The 16878-nt window shown below is 35.4% G+C and overlaps 1 protein-coding gene across 2 annotated transcripts in view; it reads left to right on the forward strand.

The window, feature by feature from the left end:
• snu (ABC-type transporter snustorr) overlaps positions 1-16878 on the forward strand; it is a 65425-nt gene that overhangs the window by 12587 nt on the left and 35960 nt on the right. The window contains exon 1 of one of the 2 annotated variants that reach the window (XM_013310118.1): positions 12375-12584. The exons of the other annotated variant lie outside the window; for it this stretch is intronic. Coding sequence (XP_013165572.1) covers positions 12574-12584 — 11 coding nt within the window. The 5' untranslated portion in view covers positions 12375-12573. Of the gene's footprint in view, positions 1-12374; positions 12585-16878 lie in introns of those variants that run through there. 2 annotated transcript variants of the gene reach the window in all.

Consider the following 16878-nt stretch of genomic DNA (forward strand, 5'->3'; position numbering starts at 1 on the left):
AAATGTATAATTTCAACATAAAACTGGTTATTTTATGTTTATTTGACGAATTTTTACTTCTTACTAATATTATAAATACGAATGTTTGAATGTATTCATGTTTGTTGGAAGATATCTTCAGAATTGGTGTATTGATCTCGTTAAAATTTGGTATAGATGTAGAACATAGTCTGGAAGAACACATAGGTTACAATTATTTTTAATTCCGCGGGGACGGAGTCGCATGCAACAGCTAGTATTTATATAATATAATTGTATCAAAACCTGTAATTATAATTGTTGTTTCTTCTCTTTAAATGCAAAAACAGCGTCTTTTGGGTAAATTTATTTTATGTAAAAAAATACGTTTTATTTATAAAGTAGTTTTTCATGTGATTTCGTTTCCGCGATATTAAAAAAAAAGCTTAAGTAGCCTATGTGTTCTTTCTGAAAGTGATTTTCATGTATATAACATTTTATTTAGATCCATCCAGCTCTTCTGGAGATACATCATAAGCAGTAAAAATAGTTATGCTAGAAATTACCGGCAAAAATTTGGTGAGTCAGGCAACTGAGTTCCAACTGCGTAAAATTCATGATTGGGAGTTCGGAACATCAATTGAACCAAAAAAACTATCGAATGGTTAACACGACTTTTAGACTTACTTGACTTAAGCCCTATGTCCCGGTAGTGGGGCAGAGGGCGTCCACAGTGCGCTGCCAGTTTGTTCTATCTTAGGCTCTGCGTTTGGTCTCGGGCCATATCAGACCGATTGGCTTCATGTCGGCGGCCACTGAGCGCAGCCAAGTTTCTTTAGGACGTCTTCTTATTCCTAGAGGGATCCACTCCATAGCCTTCCTGGGAATATAACTGGGATCCCGACGAAGCGTGTGACCGATCCATGACGACTTGCGGCAAAACGACTTCACCTTTTTATTACAAGCCTACGTGACTTCGACTTACAATTTTTTTTTATATTTTGTATTATATTCAAACTGTAGACATTTGCATTACGTCGACAATGTATCCTCTGAGCTGTAGTTTTCAAGAAATGTGTAATTCAATAATTTATTGACAAAGTGGCGTGATTTTTTGCAATAATCGTGATCGCGATAGAACATTTTATTACATTGCAATTTTATTACTTTAAACAAAAAAAGGTTTTAACAAAAAAATTATAATTGTTTTTATCGCGAAAGTTAACGTATTTATATGATAAATATATTTAAAAATTGCAATTAGCAATCTACTGTTAAACTAAATTATCTTGAAGCATTTCCTTAGATATAACAGAGGTAGACGTCAACAAAAATATCTGTTGCACGAATTTGCTCGTCCACTGCAATACAATGACCGCACAGAAGACAGGCGTGAAGTGGAAGCAAGCAAGTCGTCCTGGAATCCTAATTTTCGTCCTCTTTCCCTTCCCACCCTTTTCTTATAAGGAAAGGACAAAATGGGGGAATATTATCTTTCTGTGGGTCTCTTTTTCCGTGGGTAAAATGTAGATAACGCATCTGCTAATGCAGATTTCTGTGGGCAATAGTCACTTTACTATTTTAGAGAATACAAATGGCTGCTTGCTCGGTTGCCATGTTTTGTTTTAAAAAAAATGTCCGTAGTGTACATACTTAAATATTTTTGCGAGTTGACGTGGACGCTTGCTTGTTTGCTAGCTGAAAAAAATCAAGAGTCATCGTTCTGACGGACGACCTCCATAAACGAGAAACTCATGGTAAAGAAAAACCTCTGTAAGCGAGAAAAGTATTAATTGAAAACTATATACCTTATAATTAAAGTCTACATAACTAATTAACATGATACAAAGTATTTTTTTTTACAATAAACTTCTTTTGCAAAGAAATTGTAATTAAAATAATTGACGAGAAAATGCTTGATATATTTAACAAAACTTGGTTATACAATTAGTAAATTTCGCGCGTAAAATAAAAGGTCAACTGTCAAAAACCACAGACTAACATTGACAGTTTACGAAGGTTGTCATAGACAAAAAAAATATAATTTTTATTCATATCGTTACTTAAAGACCTTGCTAGTAAGTTACCTTGTAATTACTCACTCTTTAATTATGCAACAAAATAATCACATTACATACAATACTATCCTTAAAATATATTTATCTGTAAGTATGCCTTTATCTCTTACTAATATTATAAATGCGAATGTTTAGATGGATGTTTGCTTGAAGATATCTCCAGAACCACTGAACGGATCACGATGAAATTAGGCATACATATAGAACATAGTCAGAAAGAACACATGAGCTACTAATTATGTTTTTTTTTTTAATTCCGCGTGGACGGAATCGCGGACGACCGCTAGTTTTCTTATATAAATGGAATCTGCAGGTTTGGCAGTAAAGGGGACGCATAGGAAGCAGAAGTATCCTGTTTCTGCGCGTTCTGCACTCTGTGGATTAATCGTAGACAACGCATCTGCAAATGCAGATGTCTAGGGGTTATTTTCACTTCGCTGTTTTAGTTTATACAAGTCGCCGCTTGCTCGGTTTGTCTATGCATTATTTATATTTTGCAAAACGTAACATGTATGACGCATATTTAAACAGATTTTGCATTATAAGTTGATTTTTTTATATCAATTGAAACGAATATCTCAGAGAAATATTTCCGTCCACATAAAATGTCCTTGAGTCTTACTATAGACAAATATCAGGAAACGACAAATATTATCAAAACCAGTTTAAATACTTTGCATAATACCGGCCAAACAACTAAATGTCCACTAAAATGGTACTAAAATTAGACAAGTCTTTTGGAAGGTTTCATTACTAATAAAAATAATTAAAATGCATCACCAATGGATTTAAAATTCTTATACCTTGAAAGCCATTTGTGACCATTTAATATATTTTGATGGCCATTTTATAATTTCTAAAATTAAATAATTTAGTAAGAAAAGAGAGATTTCTTTTTTTCCTCAAAAAGTGACATTCCATTCAACGATAAAATCATGTCTAATGTTAGACGATTTCAGTGTTAATTTGTTGAGACCGTCCACGCGGTATTTAATAAAATTAATTAGTAGCCTATGTGTTCTTCCATACTATGTTCTACATCTATACCAAATTTCATCAAAATCTGTTGAGCCATTCCGGTGATACCTATTAAAAAAATCCATCTAAACATTCGCATTTATAATATTAGTAAGATGTTTATGACAAAGCTTATATTTCACGTAAAGAAATAATTATTTACGATGGATGAAACCATGTGTTAACAATTCCATCAGTTGGATAATAATCAATCGTGAGCTATGGCGTCACACGTCCAACGTAATTACGTCAAAATGGCGGCAACCCGTGAACTGTGCTAATCTTATAATTGTCTATGATTTTTTTATGAAACAACAATAATAAAGAATAAGAAGTACAGAACTAAAACTCGTAGATATCAAAATTTTTGCGAAAAAACATTTAAGACTATTTCAATCTATTTTACCTTTGACATATTGTAATGGACGCCATGTATGGAATTTGACGTTTAAATGTTTTGAGGTTAGTTTTGAAAAGAATATGCATTTTTAGATATTTACTGCCAACTGATTAATTGCAGTACAGTCTAAGCAATAATCTTTTTTTCTATACATTATAAAAAGAAAACAATATATTATATTGAGGAAATCTGTGTATATTGGGTCAAAGGTGTGAACTGTCGTCTTTTTGTATAAAAACTGTGGCTTAGTATAATCATAGTTAGGGCTGTCACTTCTTCAAAGTGAACATATCGCACTATGGTTTTAACTTAACATCAAAAGTTTACGAGCCACCGATCGTCTTTTTTAACCCGAATGACTTTTTTATATATTTCAATTCCATTGTGACCTCATAAGTCTACGACAGAGTAATAAACGAGTGTCATCGTTGCTAATATGTCCTAATTGGTGGGCTCGGAGTCTACCCAAGTTAGGAGTGACTAGGCCATAGTCAACGTTGGCCAATGCGGGTTGTTTTCACACATATCTTTGAATTTCTTCGCCGACATGTGTAGGTTGTTAAATTATTCAAACTTTCGTGAGACATTATACTAAACTGATATATAAACACGGCTAAACACTCACGTATATAACTAGTCGGTGCCGCCACCGGACGGTGCCGCCACCGGACGTATATACGTGAGTGTTTATATATCAGTTTATGTGTAGATTGCATCACGATATTTTCCTTTCGATTCGTATGTCATGCAGTCAGTCAGATTTTTGGTTATTTAATAAACTAATATTGTTTTTTAACCGGTGCTTTTTTTTTTATTAAAAATCGGCAACCCTGTTTATGAGTCTATTGAGTCTTCGTTTGATATCTATGGAATTTTTACGTTCATACGAAGGTTAAGTAAGAGGAGAACACTTTGACGAGAATCAGTATAACTCAATAATTAACAATTCCAGCAATTAGATATAATAATAAGGTTCCGTATTATTACTGGGAATTTATTTCTATATTATTTATGAGTTGTGTGCTTACTCTATGTTGTTTGACGTCGCTAAATCGTGTTTTTCTAAACCGTATTTATTGTTTAAACTTATTTAAGTAATTACTAAAATAATTTTCGAATACAATCTTTTAATTATAATTAAATTAGGAATTTAGTGACATAGAAATCGGTTCATAAAATCACTACACAAATTTTATGAGATGAAAATTCAAAATATAACAACTTCTTGGGTAAATTGGTAACGTTCATTTGTTACTTTTTCTAAAGCTATATTTAAACGCATTTTAATTTCAAATAAATCTGTATAAATTATGTTTAATCTGGAATATAAACAAAAAAAAAACACGAGAACCCACCGTAGAGTATTGATCTTACTTATATATATGCGAATGTTTAGATGTTTGGATGGATGTATGTTTGTTTGAAGGTATCTCTAGAACGGCTGGAAGGATCTCGATGAAATTTGGCGCACATATAGATCATATTCTGGAAGCACACATAGCATAGCTACATAGCCTACTAATTGTGTGTTTTTTTAATTCTAGTATAAAATAAATGAAGAAAATCCGCGGACCCACGGTATTAATTTATCAATAAATCGAGTATAGTTATGGACCCCTAAACATACTAAGACAAGTCGTAGCGTCCTTGTCTATAACCTGTTTGCTTGGACTTTGATCTCGTAGTTTTTCTTATGTTTCGGTTTACGCTCTTTCAATATTTAATAGCTTCATATTTATATGATTTATAACAGAATTAATATAAGCATTTTTCCTATAAACTTGGTTCATCAAAACCTCAAAGTTATTTTTAACTTAATTTTATTCTCTTGATAAATCTGTTGCCTAATTTTAGTCTTTATCTTCCCACATTTTTTTTATAAGGAAAGGATGGCAAGTTTGATTGAGGAGTGGACGCATATGAAGGAGAAATATTCCCTTTCGGTGCGTCCACTCCTCCGTGAATTAAAGGTATGCAACTCATCTGCAATTGAGAATGTCTATGGGCAACGTTAGCTTAGATATTTCTACGAAATTCGTGGCCGCTTGCTAGTTTGCGACCAAAGTAATCTTACTAATATTATAAATGCGAAAGTTTGGATGGATGGATGTTTGTTAGGACCACCTAACAGACTAGATACCTATCTCCGGAATCGCTCATCTCGGATCATGATGAATTTTGGCACAGATGTAGAAGATAGTCTTGGAGGAAAACATAGGCTACTTATTTAGGTTATTTTTTAATTTCTCCCGAATAGAGTCGCGGGCGAAAGCTAGTGATGAAAAAAAAAATCTTGGGTAGCGATGATAAATACATTAAAGTACCTTTTTGCTTGATAAAACTATGTAAAAATTTATTACATAATCTAATTACTAATACTTAACGAATACGTGCCATTTTACGTGTATCTAACGACTGCGACGACTTTAAATCTATTTTAAAACGATATGATAATTAATTATTAAGAACTCGGATAACTTTGCAAATGATTTTAGAATTAATAGACTAACAATTAGTTCCGGAACAATTACCGCATAGTCAGTTTGTGAATTTTTTTTTATATCAAAAGGTGGCAAACGAGCGAGCGGCCACCTGAAATCGCTGATATAGCGAAGTGACTGTTGCCCATAGACATACACAATTGCATATGCGTTGCCTACGTTTAATAGACGGTGGAGATGATGCACAGAAAGAAAATATCTTCCCTTTCCATGCATCCTCTCATCCGGAAAGTCCACTTCCACTTCGCATCCTTTCCTTATAAGAAAATGGGTGGGAAGGGAAAGAGGACTTAATTAGGCCTCCGGGACGCACACTCATCAGACGAAACGCGAAATTGCTTCCACTTCGCGCCTGTCTTCTGTGTGGTCGTGGTATTTCACCGGGTGAGCCGAGCCAATTCGTGGGAAGATGTTAAAGCGGGCTCTACCACTGTTCTGAATGTCACTGAATTATCTACAGACGGTTTTGATGTCGAAACTTAAAAAATATTACTTATGTTTTTTTATGGATATTTCGTCAGTGGAAATCGACCTTTATTGCGACTTAATAATAATAACTAGTATCCAAAAACTCCACGAGATGTCGCTGAATAGCATTATTTATTCTATTAGATGTCTTCCGAACAAAACAGGATTTTGCTGTCCACTCTCTATATAAAATACTAGCTGTCGCCCGCGACTCCGTCCGCGCGGAAATTAAAATAAAGATAATTAGACTATGTTCTACGTCTGTGCCAAATTTCATAAAGATCCATTGAGCTGTTCTGGAGATATATTCAAACAAACACACTTCTTAATATTCGCATTTATATTAGTAAGATATAAAATAATGTTGTTATCTCTGTTTTTTTTCTAAGGAGTGAGAGAGATAAAACATTTTTGTATAGAGTATTAAACAAAAACTGTAAAACATAACATAACTCGACATAAATAGTAGAATTATTTAAATAAAATATTACCAACAAAACCTTTGTGGTTAACTTCCATCTAATTCAAGTTAGTTAAACATTTTACTTCGAACAATTAACTAAAATTATATACCATAACGATGTACTCCATATCTTCATTATGTAGTTATGTAAAGAGAATTGAGAGTATATTACGTGCACTCTCTAAATATTACACTGTGCATAATTATAGAGATGTCGCAATATGGCGATGCTTGTCCGGTTACGTCGATATCAGATTACTACCGACTCTTGTGGTTCGCATGCGAAAGCGAAACGAACACAGAACGCAGAATTTATTCCCATTTGATGTTTATTTTAGATGTTGCATGCGAATTTTATCTTCGCGGAATTAAAAAAAAACTTAATTAGTAGCCTATTTCTTCTTCCTGACTATGTTATACAATTATGCCTAATTTAAGCAAGATGCAAGAAGCAAGATGTAACTGTTCTGGAGAAACCTTCAACCAAACATCCATCCATCAGAACATTCGTATTCATAATACTGGCTGTCGCCCGCGACTCCGTCCGTGTGTTATTAAAAAGAACTTAATGAGTAGCCTACGTATTCTTCCAGGCTATATTCTACGTCTATGCCAAATTTTAGCGCAACCGTTTTGGGATACCTTCATCCACATCCATTCAAACATTCGCATTTATAATATTAGTGAGATAAGATTTTAGTTTTGGCACACGACTTTGTTCGCGCGGAATTAAAAAAATCGTAGAATTAAAAAAAATAGCACAGTGTTGCCAACCGTTTGTAATCTGTACAGGAATCATTATGTCGAAAAACGTCATCGGACAACACAGACCTGATCGCTGACTTTCCACGGTAGTGCGTCTATTGCGTACATCCATCGGCGCCTATGATGCCTGGGTGTTCCCGTGGCTAGTTTGCCCACTTTTCTTATAAAAAAAACTCGTACGGGATTTTCGTCGGCTTTTATTCACATGTAAATGTCGCCCGTCTCCGTCTGTGTGGAATAAAAAAATACTTAATAAGTAGTCTATGTGTTCTTCCAGACTGTGTTCTATTTGTGCGGTTCCGTTTTGGATGAACCTTTTTAAAAAGTAATTAATTATTCGCATTTATAATATTAGTAAGAAGTAAGATAATTTTACATTTATTTTAACATATCAATATAAAACTATTTATATAATATTATTACTAGTTTTGTAGTAATGTAGACATAAAACTGAATTAAGCCTCGCTTCGGGAATTTTCCATTGAGTTACTTTCTTTGCATGGGTTTTTACGTACAATTTATATTACTTGCATGTTTAAGACAGTATAAGAAGTGTGTTGATCTCGTTGATTTTTATTTAATTGACAATAAGTAAGAGAAACTTTAGTTTACATCGACAAATGAAATTAAAAAAAAATGTAAAAAGGTCGAGTTCAAATATTCAAGGTCACAGATTTTTTTTATTGTCATATTTTCACTTCAATGTTTTTTTTATTATATCTTTGTATAAAATGTGTGACATATTTTATAGCTTATTTTGTTTATAGTAAAAAAAAAACTTTGTTTAATAACACGGATAATAGATGGCGCTATTTTATCTACGTGCTATTACTAATTTGTTTTATCTGTAACCACACTAAAAATGCCATAAAAGATTTCAAATATGAAAAGAAATATGAATATTCGGAGATGGAATAATTTAGCAAAGAAAATTTGCTATTTCTGTATATCTATTTATCTGTTTATTAGTGTTTCTAACAGTGTGTCAGTCAGGTTTTTTGATTTTTAAAATTTGAGGTTAGGTTATTTAAATATGGAATTTTGTCAATACATTGTCGTAATATATATGTTGATGAATGAACAAGAGTGTATGGGTCATGTTTTTCTTATTAAGATCAACTTCTGATTCAAGGTTCAATATACTGAGAGCATTACAAAAACGTCATCGCAAACGGCATAAGTATTTTTTGCCCTCACAAATATGACGTCAATAACTTGAAAGGTTTTTTATACAACTGCTATTGGAAAATTAACCGTATTTCAATGATGTTAAAGTATGTTTTCTAATAAATGTACATTTTTTATTTCCGTAATTATGTACTTTTGCTCATCTTTTTTTAGCATAAAAATCTTCGGTCTTTATAAAACAAATTTACATGGAAACAACGTAAAAACTAAAAACTAGATGCTTCATCATAATTATTATTTTTAATAGAAGCCGCTTGATCCTACATCAATTGAATATTAGTTGTCGCTACCAAAATATACATCCACACTGAGGGGCTCAGAACCTACGCTATGTTGATGACTAGGTCATAGTCTACCCCGCTGGCAGTCTGCGTGACTTCACACATATCTTTTGAATTTATTTTAAATCTTTATAATGTCTATTAATCAGCCTGAATTACGTCGATTCCTTCGATCTCATTCCAAACAGGTTTACAATATGAGGAGCCGATGAGAGGTCAACACTTTGGGGAATTCCCTTTCAAATATAAAATGGGGCTTATTTTTTATTTCTATTTTAATTATTACTAAAGTATCAAAATAAATTAATTTAAACGAAACAAGTTTATTAATAAAAACTGTTAGACGTCAAAAATTATACAATTTTCCTGTATTCAAGTATTAAAAAACTAATTTAAAAAAAAATATTCAAACATTCTTTAAAGAAATCTAATAAACATATATATTTTTAAAGGAAGACGTATTCAGTAACATTTTCTTATTAGTGTTGAGTAAAGAATTATATCTCATCTCTTTGGTAGACAAGGAGTTCAGCCAAAGAGGTGGCATACTGGCCACTAACACCTTTTCCTTTTTTTTGTAAAAAAAAAAGATAAAACAAATAGAATGTAATAACGCGGGAAATTAACGAGTTAAGAATGAAATGTAGTCGTAAATATGATACTAACATTATAAATGCGTAAGTTTGGATGTATGGATTTATGTTTGTTAGAAAGTGTCTCGCTGTTTGGCATAAATGAAGATACATAGTCTGGAAGAACACATTACTTATTAAGTTTTTAGGGGTCCGGACCTCATAGGAAAAATGGAACCCGTATAGCAGTGGTTCTCAAACTTATTTTGTCTATTGCCCACTTTGAGAATAAATATATTTTTAGCGCCCCCATATTAGAGTTTAAGCAATCTTTTAATTCATATTAGTTGAGGTTCACAAGTTGTTGTTAAGAGTCGAGAGCTCATGCACTCGTTGTCTAAGAGGCCTCCTAGCTAAATAAAATTACAAATCACCCCCCAGGCTTCTACAGAACGCCCCTATTTTCTTTCTGGGTCTCTTACCCTTGAGACCTGCAGCGCCCACAAGGGGACGTTATCGTCCACTTTGGGAAAGACTACCTAATAGGATCACTTTGTTGTCCGTCCGTCTGTCTGTCAAGACACTTTTTCTCAAAAACGCGTGAAGGTATCAAGCTGGATTTTTTTTTAATTTCTCGTACGGAATCGCGGGCTACAGCTAGTAATATGAATACAGTTTATTGCATTGCATTAAGTCACTATTCGTTCAAACAATGTATTGTGTGAATTTGTTTTAAATACAATCTATTGTATGAAGGATAAATAAAGTACTTACGTGACGTTTGCGTTGCACTTACAGGTAAATAATTTAAATTTTATGTATCTATTATTAGGTTATAAACGCGACTTTGCTCGCGATACGACTAAAAACAATCATCATTATCAGCTCACTCACTATACGTCCCCACCGAGGGGCTCGGAGCCTACCCTAAGTTAAGGGTGATTAGGCCATAGTCAACCACGCTGGCCAAATGCGGGTTGGTTGACTTCACACATATCTTTGAATTTCTTCTCAGATATGTGCAGGTTGCATCACGATGTTTTCCTTCGCCGTAAGAACGTCGGATAAATGAACATATGTAAATCGGAAATCGAAAAACACATTGGTACATGGCGGGATTCGAACCCAGGACCTGCAGATTGCAAGTCGAGTGCTTATCCCCTGAGCCACCGACGCTCTTGGCTAAAAACAATACTGACTGACTATACCAAGATTTCTAATAAGAAAAGAAATATTAATTTTTAAATATGGAACTAGGCAAAGGAAATTGGCTTTTTCAGTATTCTTTTGCGTTAGCGTGGTTGATGGCCAAGTCACTAGTCACAGTACACTTAGTGTAGGCTTCGAGACATATAGTGAGCTGATGATATCAGGTTACGTTCATATAATATGATTCGTTCAAAACATGTCTATACTAATATTATAAAGCGCAAGAGTTTGTTTAAACGCGCTAATCTCAGGAACTACTTGTCCGATTTGAAAAATTCTTTTTTTGTTGGATAGTCCATTTATAGAGGAAGGCTTTAGGCTATATAACATTACGCTGTGACAAAAAGTTTTTCTTTAATTCCGCGCGGACGGAGTCGCTGGCGACAGACAGTTGTTCACAAAAGTGTTTGACGTAGGATCTATATAAATAATATTTTTATTTATGCCGATATATTACATTACGAGCTTTAATTGGTTGTGTGGTGAAGCCTGTTATGACGTCACATTGACGTTAACAAATACGTCACATTCCTTTTTGAATATCGAGACGAGCACGAACCATCCTTTTCTGAAGGGGCTAAAAGATCCTTGTAAATATTTTTCTATTATAATATTATATATTAATGTGAAATAAAATTTATGAATAAAAAGCTTTTCTATCAAAATAACAAAGGTTTATATAACTGATTTTAATTTTATTTTAAAATATAAAAAAAAAACTAAGTATAATATATACCTACTTTAGTTTTTAATAAATATCCCAAAGAACTTTGTTCATGTCGTGTGATCTAATTCGTAAGTTTTAGGAATTTACTCAATTTCTTGCCGTTGTAAGTGTAAAATTGATTACAATTTCCCTTGTGAAATTATATGAACATTATATCATTAAAAAGTTCTCATATAAAAGACAATAGCAAAGAATATTCTCAGAAGGCTTGGCTCACGTTTTATTTAATGGATAAATATGTTGGTGGCCAGTTGCCGAAACCACTTACGTCACGATTAACACATCGAATCGGCCACTCGTTAGACTAGTGATGTCTTAACTATCGATAAACAACGCCTTGCTGACGTAGTAGTCAAGCAACAAACTTATAGTTTATAGCTCTAGCAAAACCCGCCGCATACTACAGTGTGTATCGAATTTCCTATACACTTACTTTTTTACAATGTTACGGTGAAAAACATGCACCTGTGGTTGATTCCTAACTTTAGGGTAGGCTCGAGCCCCGAGAGTGAAGACTTGTTTGAGCTAATGACGGAATCTTTAAATGTATCGAACACTTTATTAAAAAAAATCTACTTTCATAATGTAGTAAAAATCACAAGCACTCCAAAGTCAAGATCTAGTCGTAATTAATGTACAATCACGTCCAATGACGTCGATCTAATTAATCGATATCACCAAGGTTGGAACATCACTAATGCACTGGCCGGTAAGAAAAAAAAACGGACAACGTAAGCGAAACCTAAAAGCAGCCAGTCTGTGCTCGACCGCCCGCCGGATAACACGTAATTACCGGCGGTAAAACACGCGCTTAAATTAGAAAGTTCGTAATTATTATTTTTTTAATTTATAATAATCCGAGTGCGCGAGTGTTATTTGTGATTATTTGTCTGTGGCAGTGTGTAGGAAGTGACTGCATGTTACAGGGAAGCTGACGAACTACGACATGCTAATAACGTAAGACAAGATGAAATTTATCATGTATACGTAATAATTTGTATCTCGAAAGTGCTGGAGTTCTCGACCTAGACATGATTTAAAAAATGTTGATTGAATAGTAGGTCGGCTCACCTCCTTGATGTCTACTTTTTTTAAAAAAAACATGCATTTATCTTATTGGATTCTATGGTCTCGTTTTTAATAATAAAAACCTTAACGCGTACACAATTAAATTCTAGATCTTTTTTTTAAATTACAACTGTAAATAAAAGAACAAAGTAAACAGAATATTCTCTTTTGAGAAATAAGAAGAATAAAAAAAGAAACGTTGTCAAAAACTGTAGTGTATGCGTATTAATGAAACGGCGGTTGGTTTGGGACTGATTTATTTTGAATCATACGGACGGTAGGTTACACTAACCTACCTACATTTATCACAATATATTACAGTCTCCCCCTTAAAAGAATTTCAATAAATACACATTCCACATCAACACTTCCCTTCTACAAAAAAAAAGACAGGAAAGTTGACATACAAATGTAACAATAAAATCTAGAGGAAAACTAATGAACTCATAATTTTTTAAAAAAACTAAGCAATTACAATTTTAACAAAACAAATCTCAACTCAATAATCAAAATTAACACAGTAACATTATACTCGAATCATCAACAAAAAATTACTTACTGATTCTCAACCTATAAACACACAAACTTATTATACTTTATACTATTTTTAAAACATTATTTAAATATGTACGAAAACCTTTTACTTTCTCAAATGCAAAGAATTAAACATTTCTTTCTTAGTAATTCTAAACCTCAGTAAACAACAATATAATACCAGTATACACGAAAAATCTTTTAACCAATAAAAAACATTTTTGTTACACTACACCTAAGAAATTACAGCAATTTAAACAAACAAAGTATAATTAGCTAAACTCCATACCCCTTTATCAATTAGACATAAACTCACACTGTAGCACAAGACCAAGTCACTATAGTGCACAACAATTACAATGTTGCAGATAAATTCTAAAAATGGACATTCTGGTAAACTTTTCTAACTTCCCTATAAAACTCCAGGTACATCAACAAATACAAAAAGTACAATTTTTAAACTTAAATCACCAAGAGACAAACCTTGCTAAAATTGACTAAAATAATTAAACTGCTATCAAAACCAAAAAAAATTACAAAATTTTACCTAAAAATTTCGACGACCTAGCCTGGACTCCACGTCCAACCTTTTTAACATCACGAGTGACTGCGCCAGTGCGCCTGGACCCCCAGTCATCTATCAGCCTGCCGACGACACGAACGACAGCGCCAGTGCGCCCGGACCCCCAGTCACCTGTCCCTCCTACAAACCAACAAGCAACCTTGCCAGTTCGCCTGGTCTCTCCTGTCACTCGTCCACCCTACGACGGTGACATACCGTGTCCTGCCTCCACCTCAGCAGTGACACCACGCACACTACACGTGCAACAAACAACCACACTAGTAAGCCCAGACCCCTAGCCACTTGTCCGCACTTTAACCGTACAAGTGACCAGTCAGTGCGCACGACCAATGTGCTCCGCCACCTCTTCGGCAGTAGCACCGTGTCCTACCTCCTCCTCGGCAGTGACACCACGAACGCTCCCACGTTTACTAATTCAGCCACGCTAGTACGCCCAGACCCTCCAGCCACTTGTCCGACCTTTAACAGTACAAGTGACCAGTCAGTGCGCCCGGCCTATGCGCTCCGCCACCTCCTCGACAGTGGCACCATGTCATACCTCGTCCTCGGCAGTGACATCACGAACACTCCCACGCGCACCAATTCAGCTACGCCAGTACGCCCAGACCCTACAGCCACTTGTCCGACCTTTAACAGTACAAGTGACTAGTCAGTGCGCCCGGCCCGCTCCGCCTACTCCTCGGCAGTAGCACTGTGCCCCACCTCCTCCTCGGCAGTGACACCGTCCACGCTCCCACGTGCACCAATATGGCTTCTGCCATACCGCGATACCGGTGGCTACCCGCGTGACGCAGCTGCCTGCGCTCACGCCGCTGCAGCCCCACGCGTCCCGCTGCCCGCTTCGCCCACCACCTAGCTCGCGGCGAACGATAGCAACACAACACCTATTACCATTATCCCTAAACGGTTAAACACAAAAAAAACATGTTAGGAAACACATCCTACATTACACAGACAACATTCACTATTACAGTATAAACTACGAACACTTTCCGCTTATGACTCGGAATTAACATTGGCTAAATTCACAAACTAACTGCAACATTCGGGCGTCATACAAAAATTAATCAGCGATGTTTTCTTACAAAATTATTATAAATTCAATCAAACTCAATCTTTGACATTCCTAGAATTAAATTACACTGAATCAAAAACTTACTTTGCATAATAAAATTTCATTTAGTTACAATTTTTTAAGATACGTTACTAAACACGTCATCATAACAATGCAGCGGCGCGTCTGTCCCGCTCTTACTCGCGGTAACAGCATTGCAGCTGTCTCGCTCGCACTCGTGCTGCGCTTAATTGCATTATGCTTTGTCATGATTTGAAAAACTACAAAATGGACGTTGCAATTTTAAAACTCTTTTTCACAATTTACATTATCTTCGAAATTATTTATACAAAGAAAAAAAAACTGAAACACATCGCTAGCCCTTTACCAATTTGACTAAATTAACAACTACAAAAACATTACGATACAAAACACTTAACAGTTAATCTTACATTCACTAATATCATTCGCGTCGTTTACCACTTAAACATACACGCACAAAACATATGACGCCTGCAGGATACTCTTCCCCGCAGCTCCTACAGGAGGTACCTTCGCCGTCGCCGCTGCGCGAGGCCCTCGCCCTCTGCCACCGGCCGGCCCTGGCCCTGCCCTTCTTCCGAACACATCCAAGTACCCGTGTGCTTCCAGCACCACACACGTAGACTGCGGCCACACTTCCCCACCGCATACGCAGACGCCGCCGCCCGCCGCCGCCACTGCGCAGGCCTCTTGCCCACTGCAGCCGGCCGGCCCTGGCCCTGCCTGAGTCCCAACCTGCGCCGGAGCCGCTCCCTGGCCGCCTTTCCCGGCTGCCTCCGCCTGCTGCCTTGCTGACACCGACGCCACCGCCTTCTCCACCGACATTTTGCTATCGCACGCAGGTTCCGCGAACAATTCGCTTCGCAAAATTAATTTTGCGCGAAATAAACATACGCGTTCACTTATTCGCCACTGTAGTCGCTTCTCCACGCGGTCACTATATTTTTTTACGCCATAAAAATCATCCTCGTCGCCAGTTGTAGTGTATGCGTATTAATGAAACGGCGGTTGGTTTGGGACTGATTTATTTTGAATCATACGGACGGTAGGTTACACTAACCTACCTACATTTATCACAATTATATTAAATTACAAGCACAAGTAAAATAAATTTATATTTTTAAGATTTGAAAAGTTTAAAGGTTAAATAATGTTACAAAGTTTCATTTGAAATGTTCAGATAACAAGGCAAGTAAATTAAATCAAGTCAGATCTATGTTGTCTCGATGTAAATTAGCATCGCGTAAGAATACTGATGTTATAAATAAGTTAAGTAGAATATTGTGATATTATTCACATTTATTTAAGGACGCAGTGTTTTTCCTGAATTGTTACTTACGACAGAATGATTTTAAATAATCGTGTTAAATTAAGAAGAATGTTTAAATCCATCCATTTAAACATTCGCATTTATAATATTAGTAAGATGGTTGTTTGTTAGAAGGTATCTCTAGAAAGGTTGCATGGATCTCGATGAAATTTGGCCTAGATGTAGAACTTAGTCTGAAAGAACACATAGGCTACTAATTAAGTTTTTTACTAATTCCGCGTTAACAGAGTCGCGGGCGACAGCTAGTTTTTCGCTGGCAACATTCTTTAAATAAAACAGAGATAGATCATCTTATAGTATTTCATAAGCGTGATACGAAATATGTTCACTTTCTTAAGACGTGACTGCGTGTCGGTGTTACAGTCGAGTCGGCCTTGCGTGTGTTGTGTTGCGATTCAAATGGAATCGTGGCCATTCTACTCGCTTAAACACAAGAATAAAACAATCTGCATTAGCGAGAAAAAAAATTGGTTAAAGGATTTTTCCACTAAACGTTTTTTTAAAGTTTCATTAGTAATAAAGGGTTTATAATAGTAACGAGTAGTACTTAGTTCGTATTTTAATTACAGCTTAACATGTATTTAAAGAGGACCCCTCCAATCCTTTTTGATCCTAACGACATTAATAGACTTAAGAGAAT

Source organism: Papilio xuthus, unplaced genomic scaffold, assembly GCF_000836235.2.
Source record: "Papilio xuthus unplaced genomic scaffold, Pxut_1.1 DF827756.1, whole genome shotgun sequence".
NCBI classification, from domain to species: Eukaryota; Metazoa; Arthropoda; class Insecta; order Lepidoptera; family Papilionidae; genus Papilio; species Papilio xuthus.